This window comes from Lampetra planeri, chromosome 45, assembly GCF_965212315.1.
Source record: "Lampetra planeri chromosome 45, kcLamPlan1.2.h2, whole genome shotgun sequence".
Classification (NCBI taxonomy): Eukaryota; Metazoa; Chordata; class Hyperoartia; order Petromyzontiformes; family Petromyzontidae; genus Lampetra; species Lampetra planeri.
This window is the reverse complement of record NC_136151.1, coordinates 7,940,497-7,963,607: the sequence shown is the minus strand read 5'-3', so window position 1 is coordinate 7,963,607 and position 23,111 is coordinate 7,940,497. Positions and strand designations below refer to the sequence as shown.

Sequence of the window (23,111 nt, the reverse complement as noted above, 5' to 3'; positions counted from 1 at the left end):
ATGCTAGCGATGATGCTGCTGCTTATGCTATTGATTATTATGTTACTGCTGATAATGATTGTATTATTATTGATTATGGTCCTACTTCTGATACTGATCATGATGATAACGATGGAGTTACCACTGCTAATGCTGTTGCTCCTGCTGTTGTTACTAATTCTGCTGCTGATGATGATCGAGTCGAGTTGAATTTCAATTTAACGAGGTGAGAACTCAGGAGATCAGGATGAGTCTCATTGACAAGAGTGACCTGGGTCACAAAAATGAAAAAAGCAAAACAAGTCAAACCCATGCCAGCAATGAAGCAAATATAAATCTCACCCACAGCCCATAGCACAATGCGATTAGCGTTCACACAAGTACACAACTGGTATGATATAATCAATGCGTCTCAAATCATCTAAGCGATGCTAAACAGCCTGAGACTCGAGGTTGGGTTCACACCGTATTGGTGTCTCACGTTAAGGAGGGACGCCGTTGTGGCTAGGATATGTTAACTCCCTCGCCTGGTATGCAGGAGGTCATTGGTTGGATTCCGACCCTGAGAGTTGCTGGAAATTTGGAGTTTGTGTTGTCTCTATCCCTGTAATAACACACAGTGTCTTTGTGTTATTAATGCGTGTTGAGACAATATTAGTCGTGTCGTATTGTAAGGTAGATCCTCACTCTAGATATATATCAGGTGCTTAATAACTTTAACCCACTTCAAAGTCAAAACACAGTTCCCATTGTTGTCAGCAGAAGCGTTATCCCATGAATCGAAGGTTGTGGCTTCAGGCCCAAGTCTTAGAGCAGATAAATAAAATATTAATCAAAACAAATCTTTACGAATATTGGTGGTGAAAGACCTCCTACTACTACTAGGTATTAAAATGGCTTATATCTCTCTCTATGCCCTGTAAAATAAAACTAGTTTGGGTGGGGGGAGGAGGGGGTCACTCGACCCCAGGTTATAACAACAATGTTTTGGCCCAGCGACACTCGGCACACACCACGAGTAGTCCCCCCCTAGTGATGCCATCCCATTCCCACCCCGGGTTTATCGCCCAACGCGCGAGTGACTGCGAGGGGGGCGGCGCGCGTCACCCCGCAGCGTCACGTGACGCGTGTTCCCAGCACGTCCGCGGTGGAGCTCCGCCCTCTGGGCGTTGAGCGCCACGCGGCGCGCGGTGCGAGGGACAATGGCGTCAGAGAGAAGCTTGGCTCCCCCCGCCCTCCCCCACCAGTGCGCTAACCACTGCACCACCGCTCCACCCCACACTACGCACATGGCTCTCTATACGCTAAAGACAAAGATACCCCGTGTAGCCTTAACAGACTGTTGGGGCAAGTGCTGTTAGGAGCGAGTAGCAACTATGAAGACCGGCACTGTGACAGACGAGGGAGTGGGTAGGCAGCACCACGCCCAGACACGCACACACACACAAAGACACGCACAGACACAGTAACAAAGACACAATAACAAAGACACACAAAGACAAAGACACGCACAGACACAGTAACAAAGACACACAGACAATAAAAAAGACACACAAAGACAAAGGAATATACACCAACCCACCGACCTGAAGACAAAGATCCCCCATATAGCTTTCAAATACTGTTGAGTTAAGTGCTGTTAGTGAGTTTCACCTATGAAGGCCAGCCTGGGAGAGACCCGCCTTTGTATCCCCAGGGGTAATGTTTACTCATCGTACCAGGTAGTCTTTTGAGGCTGAGCCGACCTAGGGGAGACCCAAGACCGATTCATATAATCTCTATCAATGGTGTTGGTAAACCGGTCATGATCCTCCCCTAGGTCGACTCAGCCTCAAATGAGTTCCTGGTGCGGTGTGTAAACATCGCCACTGGGGAGACAAAGGCGGTCGGGCGTGGCGCTGGCCACCCACCCCCTCGTGTACCGTTCTGGCCTTCATGGGGGCTCGCTAACAGCAATTACCCCAACAGTCTGTTCAGGCTATACGGGTGATTTTTTGTATATCTGTGTGTATCTGTGTGTTTGTATGTGTGTATCTGTGTTTGAATGTATCTGTGTATGTATGTATCTGTGTGCATGTACGTGTGTCTATCTGTTTGTGTGTCTGTGTGTTTGTATGTGTGTGTGTTTATCTGTGCGTGTCTGTACAGTCTTAACAGACTGTTGGGGAAAGGGCTGTTTGGAGCAAGTAGCAGAGCCTGTGAAGGCTGTCACTCTCGCAAACGAGGGGGTGGGTGGCCATCATCACTATCGACCCGCCTTTGTCTCCCCAGTGGTGATGTTTGCACATCGCAGCAGGTACTCATTTGAGGCTCAGTCGACCTAGGGGAGAGCCTGGACCGATTCCGATAAACGTCACTGGTGTTGGTGAACCAGTCATGGGCCTCCCGTAGGTCGACTCAGTCTCAAAAATAGTTCCTGGTACGGTGTGTAAACATCACCACTGGGGAGACAAAGGCGGCCGGGCGTGGTGTTGGCCACCCACCCCCTAGTGTGCTGTGCCGGCCTTCATAGGGGCCGTCCATAAATGACGTCACGCGATTTTGACCACCCCCCCCCTTCGTCACACGGCGTCAGAAAAGTCAGACCCCCCCCTCAAATATGACGTCACAAAGCTCTGCCCCCCCCAAAGAAAATAAAACATGCTTCAAATCGCTTTAAACTATTGTCATTGTAGTGCATATTTAATGTGGCGCTGCACTCTGATGTTGTAGGAGAAAACATTTATAAAAAAAAGTATATTTAATTAAGTAGAACGTGTTGTCGAAATGTATTTAAATTTGCGCATTTTGACGTGACGTCACATTTCTCAACCCCCCCCCCCCCCCATCGTCACAAATATTTGCCCCCCCCCCCAGGTGCGTGACGTCATTTATGGACGGCCCCATAGGTGCTCGCTGACAGCACTTGCCCCAACAGCCTGTGAAGGCTGCACGGGGGATCTGTGTCTTTGTGTGCGTGAGTCTGTGCGTTGTGCCCGTTTCTCTGCGCTGCTCACACTCCGTGCTCTCAGCACGCACGACTCAGATCCAGAATCCTCACTGAGTCACCAACATCACCCCACACACTCAGTGCGGGGTAGAGCGGTTGACTAAACGAGTGGTGGACGGAGTGCAGCAGCTCCATGGAGTCGGCGCGGTAGAACGACAGCAGCCCCGCCTCCCAGTGCAGGTGACACCCGACTCTCCGGGGAGGATCCCTCACCGGCACTGAGGTCGATACACCACCATGACGCACGTAGCAGCTGTTGTTATCTTTATATAAAACCCAGGATGAGTCGTTCTGTCCCAGCCCGCACTCGTCACCACGCCCTTTCCTTGCGATCGTCCCGTACGCGACTCCAACCTGACAGTACCCCGCACCCCCCACGTCCACCTCCCAGTAGTGCTGACCCGACGAGAAGCTCTCGGAGCACAGGGCTTGTGCACAGCCATCAAAGCGGTGCGGGTGATCGGGGCGACCCTGGGAGACAGCGGTCCGCGTCACCGTCCTGAGGTCCGAGGAAATCTGGAGGTTGTTGTGGGCCGAGTTTGGGTCCACAGTCGGTGAGCGTCCGTCTGCAGTAACGACAATCACAGTAGCCGTGTAACAACAGCACCACTATAACAACAGCACTCGTGCACTAACACGCACGTACACTACAGTAGAGCAATTCATAATGAGCATTGTTATGCAACGTTGTAATGATTATCTATCGGTGTGATGACATGTAACGGGCACTTTGTCAATCCACTGCTGGATGAGGGTCTCCCTACACCGTGCGGGTCACGGGGGACATTTGACCATACTTCACCACGCCGGTCACCGCGCGTTGGCGAAGGCAGGCGGCGCAGCTGGCGAGAGCACAGAAGTACAGTACAGCGGTGCGTTTGTCTGCCCCGTCATCTACATTTTTAAAAGTCGAGCTTCAGTTCAATATTCACTGTGTAATAGATGTAAAACATTTGATGATAGCATCACAATGTGAACTGCTCTATATATTCTAATGCAAGGCTGAAAACTAAAAATTTATTAATTGCTTTCAACATGTATTTGTTAAAAAAGATTTCTTGAAATAGAACGATCAAACATAGAACAATTGTTACGTTTTTTCGGTAAAGTCACGTAGGTAATAATAGTAAAATAAAGTGATACAGTAAATCTAGCTGTGACGCTCCCACCTGAAGACGGAGACTTGTGTTGCCTCCGAAACATCGTGATTTAATTGAGTTATTTTCTTTTATTATAATATTTATTTATTTTTACCTACGTGACTTTACCGAATCAACCTAAGCGTATGAATCCTTGCAGTCACGAAAGCTTCAAATCTAGAATTAATTGTTAAGTTAAATCAATAAAGTTCTAATAATAAAAAATAAAACATTCCATAAGAAAGTACAGTAATAGGACTTTTCAAAAATCGCAGTCTTTGCGATTTGCTAATCGCATTGTTTCAAATTGCGACTTCGATTTGGAATCGATTCATCGTTCAGCCCCACTGTGCGGAAGTGCCCGTGGGAGGCAGTGGATCACAGCAGCAGCGGCAACGTGGATATCAACACCGCCGCAGCGTCTCTGTGTGTGTACAACAAACACAAACATCTCCCGTGTGTCACCTTTCACAGACTGTAGGGGCAAGTGGTGTTGGTGAGCACCTGTGAAGGCCGACACGGCACACGAGGTGGGTGTGATAGTGTAGTGATGTACAATCGTGTGTGTGTGTGATAGTGTAGTGATGTACACTCGTGTGTGTGTGTGATAGTGTAGTGATGTACACTCGTGTGTGTGTGATAGTGTAGTGATGTACACTCGTGTGTGTGTGTTATAGTGTAGTGATGTACACTCGTGTGTGTGATAGTGTAGTGATGTACACTCGTGTGTGTGTGTTATAGTGTAGTGATGTACACTCGTGTGTGTGATAGTGTAGTGATGTACACTCGTGTGTGTGTGATAGTGTAGTGATGTACACTGTGTGTGTGTGTGATAGTGTAGTGATGTACACTCGTGTGTGTGTGTTATAGTGTAGTGATGTACACTCGTGTGTGTGATAGTGTAGTGATGAACACTCGTGTGTGTGTGTGTGATAGTGTAGTGATGTACACTGTGTGTGTGTGTGATAGTGTAGTGATGTACACTCGTGTGTGTGTGTGATAGTGTAGTGATGTACACTCGTGTGTGTGTGATAGTGTAGTGATGTACACTCGTGTGTGTGTGTGTGATAGTGTAGTGATGTACACTCGTGTGTGTGTGTGTGATGGTGTAGTGATGTACACTCGTGTGTGTGTGTTTGTGATAGTGTAGTGATGTACACTATATGTGTGTGATAGTGTAGTGATGTACACTCGTGTGTGTGTGTGTGTGATAGTGTAGTGATGTAACTCGTGTGTGTGTGTGGTAGTGTAGTGATGTACACTGTGTATGTGATAGTGTAGTGATGTACACTCTGTGTGTGTGTGTGATAGTGTAGTGATGTACACTCGTGTGTGTGTGATAGTGTAGTGATGTACACTGTGTGTGTGTGATAGTGTAGTGATGTACACTCGTGTGTGTGTGTGTGATAGTGTAGTGATGTAAACTCGTGTGTGTGTGTGATAGTGTAGTGATGTACACTGTGTATGTGATAGTGTAGTGATGTACACTCTGTGTGTGTGTGTGATAGTGTAGTGATGTACACTCGTGTGTGTGTGATAGTGTAGTGATGTACACTCGTGTGTGTGTGATAGTGTAGTGATGTACACCGTGTGTGTGTGATAGTGTAGTGATGTACACTCGTGTGTGTGATAGTGTAGTGATATACACTCGTGTGTGTGTGATGGTGTAGTGATGTACACTCGTGTGTGTGAGATAGTGTAGTGATGTACACTCGTGTATGTCATAGTGTAGTGTAGTGATGTACACTCGTGTGTGTGATGGTGTAGTGATGTACACTCGTGTGTGTGTGAGATAGTGAAGTGATGTACACTCGTGTATGTCATAGTGTAGTGTAGTGATGTACACTCGTGTGTGTGATAGTGTAGTGATGTACACTCGTGTGTGTGTGTGATAGTGTTGTGATGTACACTCTGTGTGTGTGATAGTGTAGTGATGTACACTCGTGTGTGTGATAGTGTAGTGATGTACACTCGTGTGTGTGTGTGATAGTGTAGTGATGTACACTCGTGTGTGTGTGATAGTGTAGTGATGTACACTCTGTGTGTGTGATAGTGTAGTGATGTACACTCGTGTGTGTGATAGTGTAGTGATGTACACTCGTGTGTGTGATAGTGTAGTGATGTACACTCGTGTGTGTGATAGTGTAGTGATGTACACTCGTGTGTGTGATAGTGTAGTGATGCACACTCGTGTGTGTGTGATAGTGTAGTGATGTACACTCGTGTGTGTGTGATAGTGTAGTGATGTACACTCGTGTGTGTGTGATAGTGTAGTGATGTACACTCGTGTGTGTGATAGTGTAGTGATGTACAGTCGTGTGTGTGTGTGATAGTGTAGTGATGTACACTCGTGTGTGTGTGTGATAGTGTAGTGATGTACAGTCGTGTGTGTGATAGTGTAGTGATGTACAGTCGTGTGTGTGTGTGTGTGATAGTGTAGTGATGTACACTCGTGTGTGTGTGTGTGTGTGATAGTGTAGTGATGTACACTCGTGTGTGTGTGATAGTGTAGTGATGTCCACTCGTGTCTGTGTGTGATAGTGTAGTGATGTACACTCGTGTGTGTGAGATAGTGTAGTGATGTACACTCGTGTGTGTGTGTGATAGTGTAGTGATGTACACTCTGTGTGTGTGTGTGTGATAGTGTAGTGATGTACACTCGTGTGTGTGTGTGATAGTGTAGTGATGTACACTCGTGTGTGTGTGTGATAGTGTAGTGATGTACACTCGTGTGTGTGTGTGTGTGATAGTGTAGTGATGTACACTCGTGTGTGTGTGTGTGATAGTGTAGTGATGTACACTCGTGTGTGTGTGTGTGATAGTGTAGTGATGTACACTCGTGTGTGTGTGTGTGATAGTGTAGTGATGTACACTCGTGTGTGTGTGTGTGATAGTGTAGTGATGTACACTCGTGTGTGTGTGTGTGTGATAGTGTAGTGATGTACACTCGTGTGTGTGTGTGTGTGATAGTGTAGTGATGTACACTCGTGTGTGTGTGTGTGATAGTGTAGTGATGTACACTCGTGTGTGTGTGTGTGATAATGTAGTAATGTACACTCGTGTGTGTGATAGTGTAGTGATGTACACTCGTGTGTGTGTGTGTGTGATAGTGTAGTGATGTACACTCGTGTGTGTGTGTGATAGTGTAGTGATGTACACTCGTGTGTGTGTGTGTGATAGTGTAGTGATGTACACTCGTGTGTGTGTGTGTGTGTGATAGTGTAGTGATGTACACTCGTGTGTGTGTGTGTGTGTGATAGTGTAGTGATGTACACTCGTGTGTGTGTGTGTGATAGTGTAGTGATGTACACTCGTGTGTGTGTGTGTGTGTGATAGTGTAGTGATGTACACTCGTGTGTGTGTGTGTGTGATAGTGTAGTGATGTACACTCTGTGTGTGTGTGTGATAGTGTAGTGATGTACACTCTGTGTGTGTGTGTGTGATAGTGTAGTGATGTACACTCGTGTGTGTGTGTGTGATAGTGTAGTGATGTACACTCGTGTGTGTGTGATAGTGTAGTGATGTACACTCGTGTGTGTGTGTGTGTGATAGTGTAGTGATGTACACTCGTGTGTGTGTGTGATAGTGTAGTGATGTACACTCTGTGTGTGTGTGTGTGATAGTGTAGTGATGTACACTCGTGTGTGTGTGATAGTGTAGTGATGTACACTCGTGTGTGTGTGTGATAGTGTAGTGATGTACACTCGTGTGTGTGTGTGTGTGATAGTGTAGTGATGTACACTCGTGTGTGTGTGATAGTGTAGTGATGTCCACTCGTGTCTGTGTGTGATAGTGTAGTGATGTACACTCGTGTGTGTGTGAGATAGTGTAGTGATGTACACTCGTGTGTGTGAGATAGTGTAGTGATGTACACTCGTGTGTGTGTGTGATAGTGTAGTGATGTACACTCTGTGTGTGTGTGTGAGTGTAGTGATGTACACTCGTGTGTGTGATAGTGTAGTGATGTACACTCGTGTGTGTGTGTGTGTGATAGTGTAGTGATGTACACTCGTGTGTGTGTGTGATAGTGTAGTGATGTACACTCGTGTGTGTGTGTGTGTGATAGTGTAGTGATGTACACTCGTGTGTGTGTGTGTGTGATAGTGTAGTGATGTACACTCGTGTGTGTGTGTGTGATAGTGTAGTGATGTACACTCGTGTGTGTGTGTGTGTGATAGTGTAGTGATGTACACTCGTGTGTGTGTGTGTGTGTGATAGTGTAGTGATGTACACTCGTGTGTGTGTGTGTGTGATAGTGTAGTGATGTACACTCGTGTGTGTGTGTGTGTGATAGTGTAGTGATGTACACTCGTGTGTGTGTGTGTGTGATAGTGTAGTGATGTACACTCGTGTGTGTGATAGTGTAGTGATGTACACTCGTGTGTGTGTGTGTGTGATAGTGTAGTGATGTACACTCGTGTGTGTGTGTGATAGTGTAGTGATGTACACTCGTGTGTGTGTGTGTGTGATAGTGTAGTGATGTACACTCGTGTGTGTGTGTGTGATAGTGTAGTGATGTACACTCTGTGTGTGTGTGTGTGTGATAGTGTAGTGATGTACACTCGTGTGTGTGTGTGTGATAGTGTAGTGATGTACACTCGTGTGTGTGTGTGTGTGTGATAGTGTAGTGATGTACACTCTGTGTGTGTGTGTGATAGTGTAGTGATGTACACTCTGTGTGTGTGTGTGTGATAGTGTAGTGATGTACACTCGTGTGTGTGTGTGTGATAGTGTAGTGATGTACACTCGTGTGTGTGTGATAGTGTAGTGATGTACACTCGTGTGTGTGTGTGTGTGATAGTGTAGTGATGTACACTCGTGTGTGTGTGTGATAGTGTAGTGATGTACACTCTGTGTGTGTGTGTGTGATAGTGTAGTGATGTACACTCGTGTGTGTGTGTGATAGTGTAGTGATGTACACTCGTGTGTGTGTGTGTGTGATAGTGTAGTGATGTACACTCGTGTGTGTGTGTGTGTGTGATAGTGTAGTGATGTACACTCGTGTGTGTGTGTGTGTGTGATAGTGTAGTGATGTACACTCGTGTGTGTGATAGTGTAGTGATGTACACTCGTGTGTGTGATAGTGTAGTGATGTACACTCGTGTGTGTGATAGTGTAGTGATGTACACTCGTGTGTGTGATAGTGTAGTGATGTACACTCGTGTGTGTGATAGTGTAGTGATGTACACTCGTGTGTGTGTGATAGTGTAGTGATGTACACTCGTGTGTGTGTGATAGTGTAGTGATGTACACTCGTGTGTGTGTGATAGTGTAGTGATGTACACTCGTGTGTGTGTGTGATAGTGTAGTGATGTACACTCGTGTGTGTGTGTGATAGTGTAGTGATGTACACTCGTGTGTGTGTGTGATAGTGTAGTGATGTACACTGTGTGTGTGTGTGATAGTGTAGTGATGTACACTGTGTGTGTGTGTGTGATAGTGTAGTGATGTACACTGTGTGTGTGTGTGATAGTGTAGTGATGTACACTGTGTGTGTGTGTGTGATAGTGTAGTGATGTACACTGTGTGTGTGTGTGATAGTGTAGTGATGTACACTGTGTGTGTGTGTGATAGTGTAGTGATGTACACTCGTGTGTGTGTGTGTGATAGTGTAGTGATGTACACTCGTGTGTGTGTGATAGTGTAGTGATGTACACTCGTGTGTGTGTGATAGTGTAGTGATGTACACTCGTGTGTGTGTGTGTGTGATAGTGTAGTGATGTACACTCGTGTGTGTATGTGTGATAGTGTAATGATGTACACTCGTGTGTGTGATAGTGTAGTGTAGTCACTATGTAGTGAATTGCACGGTCAACCAGGGTGAAGCCTTTGGGCTGGCTGACTGTCTGATAAACCTCTGAATATTCAAAAATAATTATCAAGGTGCCTTTGATTCTGAGAGCTTTACAAATTAACACGGAACCCTAAGAATCCTAAGGGTGTCTGAATCTGTATCACGCTGCCTCAAGTACTAATAATGAATCCTCAGAATCTCAGCCATAGCGTCTCTGTGTAAAACACTCACAGAGACAGCATAGCAACAGCATCCTGGGCAATAGTAATGTATCTGTATGTATGTACAGTGATACACATGGTCAGCCACAGTGATAGCCCAAGTCTGGCTTTGTGAGCCTCGGGTATTAACCTTGACCCCAATAATCCTTAAGGTGCCTTAGTAGGGATATAGTAGCCTCAAGCATCATAAATGAATATTGATACTCATTAGGCTGCCTTAGTCTGGATATGAGCCTACAGCATTAACAATGCATCACAACGGTGATGTAGTCTGGCTTTAGTCTGATGATGATATCGATCACAGAGAAGACTCATAGTCATTGATTAATCTGCTACAATGGTTACTTTGTCCAACAGCATCCTCACTGGATAATACAAACATGTAATATCAATGGAGCTCATGTAATAGTGAAATACACTCGTGGCTGTGCTATATAGTATTGTCCAATGAATACATTACAGTCGTAATGTTGATCTTTGCACGTACAGTGCGTTACAAGATTAACCAAGGTTATGCCTTAGTCTGGCTCTGTGATCCTCAGCCATTAACTGAGGAACCTAATAATTCTTAAAGTGCCTTAGTTTGACTCTCTGAACATCAGTCTGTTAATATGAAGCCTAATAATCTCAAATGTGTCTTGGTCTGGATGTATGATCCTTGGGCATTAACAATCATTCATAAGATTTCTATAATTACCTTGATCTCGTTTTAAAAGCCATAGCCTTTATCATTGAATCATACAAATCCCGCAGGCTGCCGTTGTGCCCACAGTGCTGATGTTTGCCAGATGTACTAGGTACTCATTAAGGCTGAGTCGATCTAGGAGAGGTCCAACATTGGTTCTCAATCCAGCCATGGTCGTGAATCACATGTAGGTGACCATGTTTGTAGCTCGGTGCACAAACCACCCCATCTTCATTGAACATTCACTCTCGCTCATCCATACACCCATACACCTCCGATTTGCACGGTTGGCTACGTACAGTGTGAAAGAAGTTAAAGATACATGCATACATATGTAGTGGTTTAACGCGCACCAAGGGGGGTAATTGTAAACACGTGTGGGCTGGGAACAGTGGGGTCGTACCGGGACAGGCTGGTGTTGCTGGGGGACAAGGAGGCGAGAGAGACGACCCGTTAGGCAATTATGGATGCAGGGCAGTGATTGGCCGGTTGTTGTTGCCAGGGACAGGGTGGCGCCGCTAAGTCTGGGAATGGGGACAAGGGCGCCGGGGGGCTGGGGGCGTGGGGCGTTAGGGGGGACGCCAACTAATTAATTGGAAATTAATAGGGACGGCATAAATACGGGAGAGTGAGAGTGAGACGAGGAGTTGTGATGGGAGCTGGACGGAGTCGGTCAGAGCAGAAGAAGAAGTGTAGGGTAGCAGTGGAGTAGAAGAAGAAGCATAGAGTAGCAGTGGAGTAGAAGAAGTGTAGAGTAGCAGTGGAGTAGAAGAAGTGTAGAGTAGCAGTGGAGTAGAAGAAGTGCAGAGTAGTAGTACCGACGGAGAAGCTGAACGAGAGAGACAGTCGGAGTGAGACGGAGAAGCCGAGAGAGAGCAACGGCTGGAGTGGGACGGAGAAGCAGAGAGGGGAGTCGGGAGAGACGGAGAGAGAGAGGGAGGAACGGGGCGAGCGAGGCCGGCGGAGCGCGGCGAGCGGGCGGAGAATGCGCTGGAGAATGGTGGCGAAATGTGCTGTGTTGGATAAAATAAAGTGACGACAGAAAAGGAAAAAGTTGTCCGCGTAAAGTTCAGCACTACACATACACCATTACAAAGGCAAAGATATACCCGTATATCTTTAACAGACTGTTGGGGCAAATGCCGTTAGCGAGCACCTATGGAGACCAGCATGGCACACGAGGGGGTTGTTGGCCAGCACCACGCCCGACCACTTTTGTATCTCTCGTGTCTATTTCTACACACTGCACCAGATACTAATTTGTTTGTATGTTTAACCTCTTTCGCACCGCACATAGCCGACCATGTATTTACGGCTGAGGCTACCTAGGGCGGTTCAGGACCTGTTCAGATAATCATCACTGGTGTTGGCCATGAGCAAAAATCGAACTCCAGTGGCTGGATTTGTAGCGCAGCATGCTAACTGCTAGACAACCCCTTTCCACACACTCCATTTCATCGCGACATACACACAGCCACGATTACATATGCAATAACATACATGCACACGTGGCAAGAGTCCGTGTTACTCACACATGAACGGCAGCAGTTTGATCAGAGCTCCCTGCTGTGCGCTTATCGTGGCAATATCTTCTTTGCTGGGAGATGAGTGTGGAGCTTCCTTCTGAGCGTCTCTCCTATGACACCACAACCAGCAGTGACTCACACAGCCCGTGTCTTACACAGCATAATGACGCACAGCAATCATCACACAGCATCATCACACAGCATCATCGCACATATAATCATCACATGCAGCATCATCACACACAGCCAGTGTCCTACAAAGCATCATCACACATAGCATCATCACACATAGCATCATCACACACAGCATCATCACGCCCGATCAGCATCATCACATACACTCCATATAGCATCATAACACAAAACATTATCACTCACAGCATCATCACACAGCATCCTCACACAGCATTATCTTCACAGACAGCATCATGACACACAGCATCATGTCTCACACACAGAGTCACCCAGTGTGTGAATCTGTGTGAGTTCATGAGTCCATACCGGTTTGTCTCCTTCAGGTGAACCTGCAGGAGTCAGACACAGGGGGCACGAGTCAGTTCATTTTGAGCCACGTTAACAACACGGTTATTGGTAGACGCGATGAGGGTGCACTCAGCCATTCGCGTATCCCAGTGTTGTTGGTTGTAATCAAGACAAAGCCGAAGATTTGTTTGGACTCGATGATTATCATCAGCAAGGTGTCACCCCTCAAACCATTGCCACGCGCAATGAGGTGTACGTGGCACTCAACATCGAGTGGCAGTGATTGTGAACCAACATTCGAAATAATCATCCACCCAGAGCATTGCGTTACCTTTGTCAGTAGTTTAGAAATTTTGGGACGATTTTTGGGTCCGGGTAAAACTGTGGCCTGGAGTCGGAGCCATTCTCAGTACACCTTTGTGTGCGACAGGGATGTCCTCTGGCTCCCACATGATTTAACATCTATTTCGACCACGTAGTTCGTGAAGCCTTCAACAGCTGTACCAGGGGAATTTCCATCTGGTACAGATACAATGGGAGGCTGATCGATGCCCGGGTGTGGTCAAGGGATGGCTCCCTATTGCTAACCCATGTTATGTATGCCGATGATCTGGTAATTGCTGCTCACTCAGAGGAGGAGTTGGAGGTGCTGCTGGTGAACCTGGAGCTTGCCACTAAGAGGTGGGGCCTTACCATCAGCCCCACCAAAACTAAGCACCTGCCTGGGTATTTTGTACCATCGGACACTCCACTCCCACAACTCGCAATTAGTGATAGGACAGGTGTGGAGAGAGTGGAGAGTTTCCCATACTTGGGTAGTGTGCTCATAACCGGCTCCGGTTTAACAGCAGAGGTCTCACTCCGAACCAGTCATGCGGCATTATCTTTTCATCGGTTGCGTAATGCTGTGTGGAAGCTACCTGGTCTGTCGCTCCGCACGAAGCCTCAGGTCTTCTCGGCCACAGTCATTCCCTCCCTTCTCTATGCTTGCGATAAGTGCACCCCCGTAATGGAACATCTTCGCTGGTTAGAAACATTTAGGCTGGCCTGCCTACGATCCATCCTGGGTTTAACCAGGCTGGATTGTGCGAGCTCACAAATCCTTGAAAGATGTGGATAAAGTCCCATCGGTGAGCTCCTCTGGCAGGCAAGGCTGCATTGGCTGGGTCATGTAGCCCGCATGCCCAGCCACCGCATGCCTAAACAGCTTTTGTTCGACCGGATCGAGAGGGCTAAACGGGCGCGGTATGGGCTAGAGAAGAGATGGAGTGATGTGGTACAGGAGGACGTGGAGCTGAGTGGACTTGCCGATGACTGGTACCAGCGGTGGCAAGATTGGCCTCTGTGGAGGAGGCTCATGAAGGACGCTACTGGGCAGTTGGAGGCAGTCGCCCTCCAACAACAACGGAGGGCGGAGGAGCGACGCTCACAACAACGAGCGGAGCGCCGGGTGGCTAAAGCACAGCAAGTTGGTACAGTAGGGGGTACACGTGGTGCATCAGCCAGTTATCTCAGTCAGTCGATCCGTGGCACCTGGGTCTGCCCCGTGACCTCCTGCTAGCGGGTATTCGACATTTCACGTGATCTCAACGTGCACATAGCCTGGCACAAGCGTCGTGTTGACATCACCGCCACTTAGTGGCGAATGGCGGTTGTTGTGTCTGTGCGTGCACAAATGGCCCGTGTGTGCATGTCTGTTTGTGTGTCTTTCATTTGTGTGTGCCTCCCCCGTGTGTGAGTTTGTGTGTTCAATTGTAGTGACTCATTGCGCCTCTTTCAACAAGCAAGACGGGATCAGGACTCAAGGTAAGTGAAAATGCAACGGATTTTTTTCTATTCATGTTACTTTATCTTATGTTTTATTTACTATACAGTTATTTTACAGTGTTACATGGAAATGTACAGTATTTCTTCTTATTTATGAGTTTAACAATGCTTCAGTTTTTTTCTTGAACCAGAACACATTTCATGACAGCAACTGTAATGGTATTCAAATAGGGTACATTGTTGTGTTCCGACTTATGAACTGTTCGACTTTGCGAACAGGCCTGGGAACGAGTTGTGTTCGTAAGTCGAGTACTATCCTAGCTATGAAAATGCTCTACCTGCAGGAACGTGAGCGAGTCCCTCTCCTCCTGCAGAGCGTGCAGGCGCGTGGCTGCTGCCTTGAGGTCGCTGATCTCGTGCTCGTAATGAGCGATGTTCTCCTCGATCCGGGACAGCAGCTTGCCCCCCTTCACATCCACGCGATCCAGAGCCGTCTTCTCATCGTCATCCAGCATCGCCCTCATGCGGGCGAACTCGCCTGAGATATGAGCCTTGGTCTGGACCATGCAATCCTGCAAGGGTGTGCGATGGATGCTATCAATTAATATTCAATGCTATAAACACCAAAATCACGTTGTTTTCTGACTACTCACATCTCATTGAACAGGTCGATAACTTTTAAGTATCTAGTTCCTTCACATCCATAAAATGGATAGTAAAATAAAAAGTAAAATTGTATTCCTCTTTGGAAATAATCACAACATAAAGTGAAACATTAAATTGTAAATCAAAACATAATTTTCCATACGGTCCCATTATATAACCTAAGATGCATTACTGAACCAAAACATACTAAAGAACATAGTTCAAAACAACTGAGATATTTTACACACAAATATGGAAAACAATAACGACTAATAACTTACTATAATTACCTGTTATTAAAACTACCTCACATTACTGGGATGTCCATGCCTCTCAACATAGGCTGGGCTCTCTCCCCACCCTCCACTGTTTCAATTCACTATTAGCTCAGACTGCACACTTCAGCTGCTGTAACTGCATGGACCCAACCCTTTTGTTGTTAATTTTTGTATTGCCATTATGGTCTTTTTTATTCACTCGATCGAACAAAGACGGCCGCTGCATCGCATGCTTTCGGGTGCGCTTCTGTGGTCATCTGGAACGTTCTTCCTTAAAATATTAGGAAGCCATTGGAGCTATGCACTTTTACATCGTCTATATTGAGAACTGCTTTTGTGTTTAGTTTGTTGTCCTTCCCCCGTACCTCCGATTAGCACGATTGGCTTACGTAAAATCATGTTCACTTCACCTCAAGCTCATCTGTTCACTAACCATAAATTAGTATTTTTTTGGTGCAATACACCTAGTGTTTATTGTGTTAATATTGTTACGTATGTTTGTAATGATTTTTTTCCCAGTAGCTCTGATGCACTCTTTTCATATGTTGCATATCCCTCCCCAACTATCAACTTTATATTGTTTTTGTTCTATGCTGATGCATCAAGGATTACCCTTGCAAATTAACTGGGTTCCTGGCTTAATGGGATTTTCTGTGTAACAATTAATATTCAAGGCCCTATCACTATGCAGGGCAATAAAGGTAGGATAGCTACCTCCTACGCAGACCAAACCTAGACATATGTTAGTCAGTGTAGATTAATCAAAGCTGTGCAGTCTATTGCAATAAACTTTAACACAATACTACAAGATTCCGTTCCAAATAAATTCCTGTCACCTGAACACAGATGCAAACTACCGGGCTGTCCAAGTCAAACCTGGGAAGTTGTCAACTCTAAGTGGAGGTGTAATGAGTAGGGAGTTGCGTGGTGAGTGGGATATGTATATGCTGAATCAATTATGCTATAATTATGCACTCCCAGAAGACCGTGGATGTTTAGAAATATGTATTTTAGGTGGAGAGACAAATCTATACTGAAAAAATATCGTCCGTTTATCTATTTCCTTAGTTATATTCTCCACAACAAATATAATAATTATGTTTGTGTTGTGTATTATGATTTGGCATCGAACTACGACCTATATCTTTACGATAAGATCCTTGCCTATGAACATAGGGAAGTACACCAGCATTGATTACAGCAAGCCTGACTGATACTGAGACACTGGGTATGGAAACCAGTCCAGAGCTTTCTTGTACTGAATCAATTCTTTTGAAACGATGCACTCCCACGTCGTGGGGCTGATATGATGTTAACATTTTTCTCATGATTTTTATACAGAGGCATTATCTGCTTATCTGTTTTTATTACAAAGATTTTCCACAACATTGAGATTTTGCGTAATTATTATCACCAGCTGACTTAATTCCCTCTTTTACAGCAGGATTTGCATGGCATTGGATACTCGTAACCTTATCGTGGTGGTGATGTTTGTGTGTTCCAATGACCCTCAGAGTTATGTCGCCTGGAGTCTTGTACTCCTAGTAGGGTCTCCCTTGGTGAACAGGTCTGGGCGGACGTTCCAGACAAATAATGGTCCAAAACCCATCACGTTATGAATGGTTAAAAAATACCAAAATCAGAGAACTTGACCCAGACAAGGTATACCGGGACACCCCCCCTGGAGCCAGGCCTGGGGGTGGTTTTTGCCGAGAAGAGGCTGGTGGGCAGGAGACCCACGTAGCCCAGTCGAGCCTTGCCCAAAATGGCTACGTGGTGCCGTCCTGTGGCCCCACCATCCGCAGGAGGAAGAGTGAGGGGCGGATGCAATGCCAGTATTGCAGGGAGTGGGATGGTCTCAGACGGACTGGACCTTGGCAATGGGCACTAGCTATTGGGACCTGGAATGTCACATCACTGGGGGGGGGGGGGGGTGTGGGGGAAGGAGCCGGCATTGGTGGAGGAGGTGGAAAGGTACCGACTAGATGTAGTTGGTCTCACCTACACACACAGCATTGGCACTGGAAGTAAACTTCTCAATCGGGGGTGGTCTCTCTCCTGTTCTGGAATAACCCCTGGTGAGAGGCCCCGGGTGAATGGGGGATACTCACAAGCCCCCGGCTGGGTGTTGTTCAGTTGGAGTTTGTCCCAGTGGGAAATGATGTAGATACCTGGAGAGGCGTGATAAGGGGGAATGCCACCCTTGATCTGACTCCGAATGTTGAGATGTTACTGGAATTCTGTGATAGTAACAGAATGTCAATAACAAACATGTTTGAACAAAAGGATGCTCATATGTGTACTTGGCAACATGGCACCTTGGGCCGAAGGTCAATGATTGACTTTATATTCGTATTATCAGACCTAAGGACATATGTTGTGGACACTCAGGTGAAGAAAGGGGCAGAGCTGTCAACTGATCACCACCTGGTGGAAAGTTAGATGTAATGCTTGGGGCACTGACCAGATAGACGTAGAAGGACCAAACGAATAGTGCAGCTTTTCTGGGAACGTCTGGCAGAATACCCAGTGCAGAAAGATTTTAAATTCCACCTCTGGAAAAACGTATCTTGCTCTCCAGAGAAGGTGATGGACATTGAGTCCGAGTGGACAATGTTCAGGACCTCGATTGTGGATGCGACTGTGAAAAGCTGTTGTTGGAAGACAGTGCCTTTGAAAGTGGCAAACCTAGGTCCCGTTAGTGGACACCAATGCTGAGGGACGCTGTCAAGTTGAATAAGGAGGCTTTTTCCTAGCTATGCTCAGAAAAAGGTCTCCTTACTCGATCGAAAGGTACCTGCTTGTCAAGAGGGTGGCAGCGGTAGCAATCACTGAAGTGAAAGCCCGGGTATGGGAGGAACTTGGAGAGGCCATGGAGAGAGACTTGCTGTCAGCCTCAAAGATATTCTGGCAAACCATCCGACGTATTGGGAAGGGTCGACGGGGCGTGGCCCAGGCTGTTCTTAGTAAGGGTGGCGTAACATTGAACTCAACTAAGGAGATAGCTGACAGCTGGAAGGAACACTTTGGTGAGCTCCTCAACCCGGTGGACAAGCCCTCCTCTCAGAAGCCAGCTCTGGAAACAGCTGGGGGGATCAGATCCATCATGGCTGCTGAAGTCTCTGCGGCGGTTGAGGGTCTTCATAGCGGCAAAGCTGCTAGAGTAGACGAGATTCACCCAGAGTTGTTGAAAGCACTGGACAGTGTAGATGTGTCGTGATTAACAGGCCTCTTCAATGTTGCATGGAAGGCGATGGGTACAGTACCTCTGGATTGGCAAACTGGAGCCGTGGTTCCCATTTTTAAGAAAAGGGACTAGATGGTGTGCTCCAACTACAGAGGGATCACACTCCTTAGCGTCCCAGGTAAAGCCAAGGCTAGAGTGCTGGAGTGGAGGCTCCTGCCGGATGGATGATCCTCAGGTTCAGGAGGAACAAGAAGGATTCCGTCAGGGTCGTGGAACAATAGACCAGCTCTTTTCCTTCTTACAGATATTTTAGGGGTCATGAGAGTATGCTTCTCCAGTCTACCTTTTCTTTGTAAACTTGGAGAAGGCATATGACCGTGTTCCCTGTAATGCTTTCGTGACTGCAGGAATTACAAAAGCTCCAAATCAAGTTTGAACCACCTCTACGGGGAGGATTTAACTTTTTCTCTCTCTGTGTCTCTGTGTTGTCTCTCTCTGCTTGTGTGTCTGTCTTTGTGTCTCCGTGTTTGTGTTTTGTCTCTCTCAAATTTTGCAACCTTTGGAAGAACGTAATCAACCAGGTAGGGTGTTGACTGTTACGTTAACCGACTCTCTGTGTTGTATTGCATTATATTTCTCTACTAGGTTTGTTTTTTCTTTCATTCGTACCTGATGATGATTGCTTGTGTTGCAATCGAAACGTCATATGCTATTATTTAATTTATTTTTTATTTCTATGTGACTTTACCAAAAGAACCAAAGAGTAATTCCTGCAGTCACGAAAGCTCCAAATCAAGTTTGAGTTTAAGTACCTCGGGGTTTCTTTCCTGAGTGATGGTAAGTGGGAGCCGGAGATCGGCCGGTGGATCAGTGTGGCGTTCCAAGTGTTGCAGGCACTGTACCGTTCCATGGTCGTAAAGTGGGAGGTGAGTTCTTGAACAAAGCTTTTGCTTTACAGGTCGATCTACGTTCCCACATTCACCTATTGTCATGAGCTTTGGATAATGTCTGAAAGGATGAGATCGCGGGTACAAGGGACCGAAATGAAGTTTCTCTGCATGGTTGCTGGGCTTACTCTCGATGATCGGGTGAGGAGCTCAGTAATCCAGAACGCCTCAGAGTGGGGCTGCTGTTCAACTGGATCGAAATGAGCCATTTGAGGTGGTTTGGGCACCTGGTAAGGATGCCCCTCAGTAGACTTCCCCTGGAACTCTCCTGGGAACGTTCCACTGGGCGAAGACCCCTGCGCCGAACCAGGACATGCTGGCGGGACTATGTCACTCGGCTGGCCTGGGAACGCCTGGGAATTCCCCAGGAAGTGCTAGAGCCTGTCACCAGGGAAAGGGATGTCTAGATCGTGCTACTCAACATTCTGCTGCCACGACCCTCACCAGGACAAATGGATTGAGAAACGAATAAATGAACAAACTCATGAATGCGATAATGCAAACAGGCTCAGAGCAATACCGTTGAAGACATATCAAAAGTAGACGCAATTACGTAATTATCCTTTCCATTAAAATGTACGCACCAAAAGAGTGATTCACTAATACATCACGATTCGTTCACGTAAAAATGTTTGAAATAGTCATTGACTCTACGTTGTGTTGAGTCTGCTTGACAGTTGTATGCGCTTGTCATGAGCGCACAAGTGTTTTCTTGCATTCCCTACACGCTCCTGAAGCCGCATCTCTTGTGTTTATTCTAGCATTTAATAGACGATTTCACGTCGCATTTTACCATCTTCACTCGTTTAATGTCTAGTTTCTAATTCAATACAATTGTTGCTCCATACTTTGTTTTTTTTATCTCACCTATTGCAAGTCATTCGAGTTATCCTGCGAAATGCTTTGCAGTCTCAACAGATATTAACTTTTTTTTCCATAAACGTTGCATTTGTGTACATTTCAAGCACCCATAGCGATAATAATAATAGTTCAATATCCTGCACAGCTACTACACATTGATTCAAATGTAAAAAAGTTTACTTGAGTCTATGAAGTTGTCCTCACAGGGAGAGTCACAGACTCCACGCAGGGTGGAGGTCACAGGGTAACAAAGTCCACGCGTCGTACCTGCACGTCTTTGCGAGTGGCCTTCATCTGTCCCACGGACGCCTCCGCCTTCTTCCTCTTCTCCTCCACCGCTCGTGTCTCCTCTCCAACTCCACTCTGCAAGAGAAGAAGTCACCAGAGGAGACTCCACTCCCTGAGCGACTAAGCCCCACTACACACGGAGCCTTTCACAGTGATGGCCAGAAAGTCAGACCCGACTGATTGAAAAAGTCTAAAAGGGTGGAGATAGAATCAACTCATTGTGATGTTCGTTGCATGAGATGTTTCTAATAATCCCAGTGACACTGATTATTTATCTTCTTGGTTTTTTCGGTAAAGTCTCGTAGAAGGGAAATAATAAAATAATAAAAATTAAACATAATAAAATACAATTCTCACGAATGAGATGCCGTCTTTCCGACAGACCTGCTCACCTGAGGACGACTGCTTGCGTTGTGGCCGAAACGTCGTGAGAATTGTATTTTTATTATGTTTTATTAGTATTATTTTATTATTTCCCTTCTACGTGACTTTACCGAAAGAACCAAGAAGATGAATCCCTGCAGTCACGAAAGCTTTAAATCGAGACTGATTATTTACTTCCCATGTTGTTATGGCCAGTGACAGCTTGTATCAGCTCGAGTTGTGGTATAGTATTAACTGTATCTGAGTAGCTCTCACTCCTTGAGGGCCTCACCTTACGTGTCTCGTGTTCATCCTTGAGCGTGATGACCCGATGTCCTATGTGATCTCCTGCGATGGTGCAGTCCCTGCACACGAGGCTCTCGTCCTGCTTACAGAAGAACCTGTAAGGGTCTCCATGCTGCTGGCAGCTTCGCTCCTCCAGGCTGACAATGGGAGCCACCAGGACGTGGCCCATCAATCTCGGGTTGTTCTGGTGAGGTTTCAAGTGGGACTCACAGAAGGAAGTCTCACACCTGAGACAGGTCTTCACTGCAGGAGTCTCCCCATCACCACAGGTGTCACAGAAGACAACTGCAGCCATCCTCTCTCCAACTCTGAGCTGCTCCACCAGGTTGGCGAGCGCCACGTTCCTCTTCAGCTGGGGCCGCTCAGGGAAGGCCGCTCGGCACTGCGGGCAGCTGAAGCTGCTCGCTCTCTCCCAGGCACCGTCCAGACACCGGAGGCAGAACGAGTGTCCGCAGCTCAGCGTGGAGGGGCAGTCAAACGTGCCCAGGCAGATGGGGCAGCTCAGCTCACTGTCGACACAATCACTGGAAGACGCGCTCGCCATGGCCCTTGGCTTCACTCGGACTCAGTCGCTCGCCGCGGCTCACAGAGGAGCTATCGCAGCAGCAGCTGCTCACACAGCGGAGACGAACAAGGAAATGAACTTGACTTCACCTGCAGTTAAGTTATAAATACCTCGAGACACGCCCTGGAATGTTCCACACGGCGGCTGGGCTCACCTGTGTAGACGTGGCGTTACAGTCACGCAGTGTGTAATAGCTAAAACTGCTTTTGTGTTTAGTTTGTCCTTCCCCTGCACCTCCGATTAGCACGGTTGGCTACGTACGGTGTGGAAGAAGTTCAACATACATACATAGCTTTGACCGGTCTCAATTGATATATTTGTACAAACAAAACCCAGCAGCAGCAACCCGGGACACAGCAATAATGGTTTGTCCCACAGGCTGATTGACCGGCTCGGTCAGGCTGTGTGCATTGCCACAGTGGAACCGCACCTTGTGCAAACATTCTGATGTAAAGGTTAACTTGTTTTTTTCCCCATCTGTGTTTTCATTCATTATTTTTTCTTGCAAGGCCTGTTTGTATAAGCTTCACAGTCTGTAATCGTCTTCCACCTTTATCAACTAATATTTAACTACTGGCTTCATGCATCCTCTGTTCATCTGTCAATTATTTTTTAGTTTTTTTTTATTCCTATGACACCGTTTTATTCTGAGTGGACAGTGGTTGTATGTATGTTGGACTTTTTTTTCACCGTACGTAGTCAACCGTGCTAAACGAAGGTGTGTGGGTGAGTGTGTAGGTGGTGATTGGTTTAGTGTGTGGGTAAGCGGTTGGGTGAGTAGGTGTGTGGGTAAGTGGGAGAATATGTATGTTGAACTTATGTCGTAGCGTACGTAGCCACTCGTGCTAATCGAAGGTGCGGGTGAGTGGGTGGTGGAGTTTGAATGAGTAAGGGGGGGGGGTTATTTGGTGAGAGGGGAGACAGATGAGCAGGAGGATGGCGTGAAGGGTGGGCGAGCAGGCGGTGAGGGAGGGCTGGAGGAAGGGTGGCTGGGAGGGGCGTGCGGTTGAGTGGTTGGGTCACTGGGTGGGTGGCCTCACGCATTACAACAGCGAACAGCCTCTGGCTAAACAAACATCGTGGTTCAT

At 46.7% G+C, this 23,111-nt stretch overlaps 1 protein-coding gene and 1 long non-coding RNA gene across 2 annotated transcripts; one reads left to right on the top strand and one right to left on the bottom strand.

Moving 5' to 3' along the window:
* Positions 1-2,830: 2,830 nt before the first annotated feature.
* LOC144733212 (zinc-binding protein A33-like) lies at positions 2,831-22,097 on the bottom strand. The gene is made up of 6 exons (XM_078615006.1): positions 21,445-22,097; positions 20,769-20,864; positions 14,922-15,155; positions 12,835-12,857; positions 12,340-12,443; positions 2,831-3,534 (listed from the first exon to the last, which is right to left on the bottom strand). The coding sequence occupies exons 1-6, from the start codon at positions 22,000-22,002 to the stop codon at positions 2,987-2,989; spliced, it is 1,563 nt and encodes a 520-aa protein (XP_078471132.1). The 5' UTR covers positions 22,003-22,097; the 3' UTR covers positions 2,831-2,986.
* LOC144733231 (uncharacterized) lies at positions 4,279-16,308 on the top strand. Its single transcript, XR_013588329.1, has 2 exons — positions 4,279-4,637; positions 14,575-16,308. It is a non-coding gene; the product is annotated as an uncharacterized LOC144733231 (long non-coding RNA).
* Positions 22,098-23,111: the final 1,014 nt, after the last annotated feature.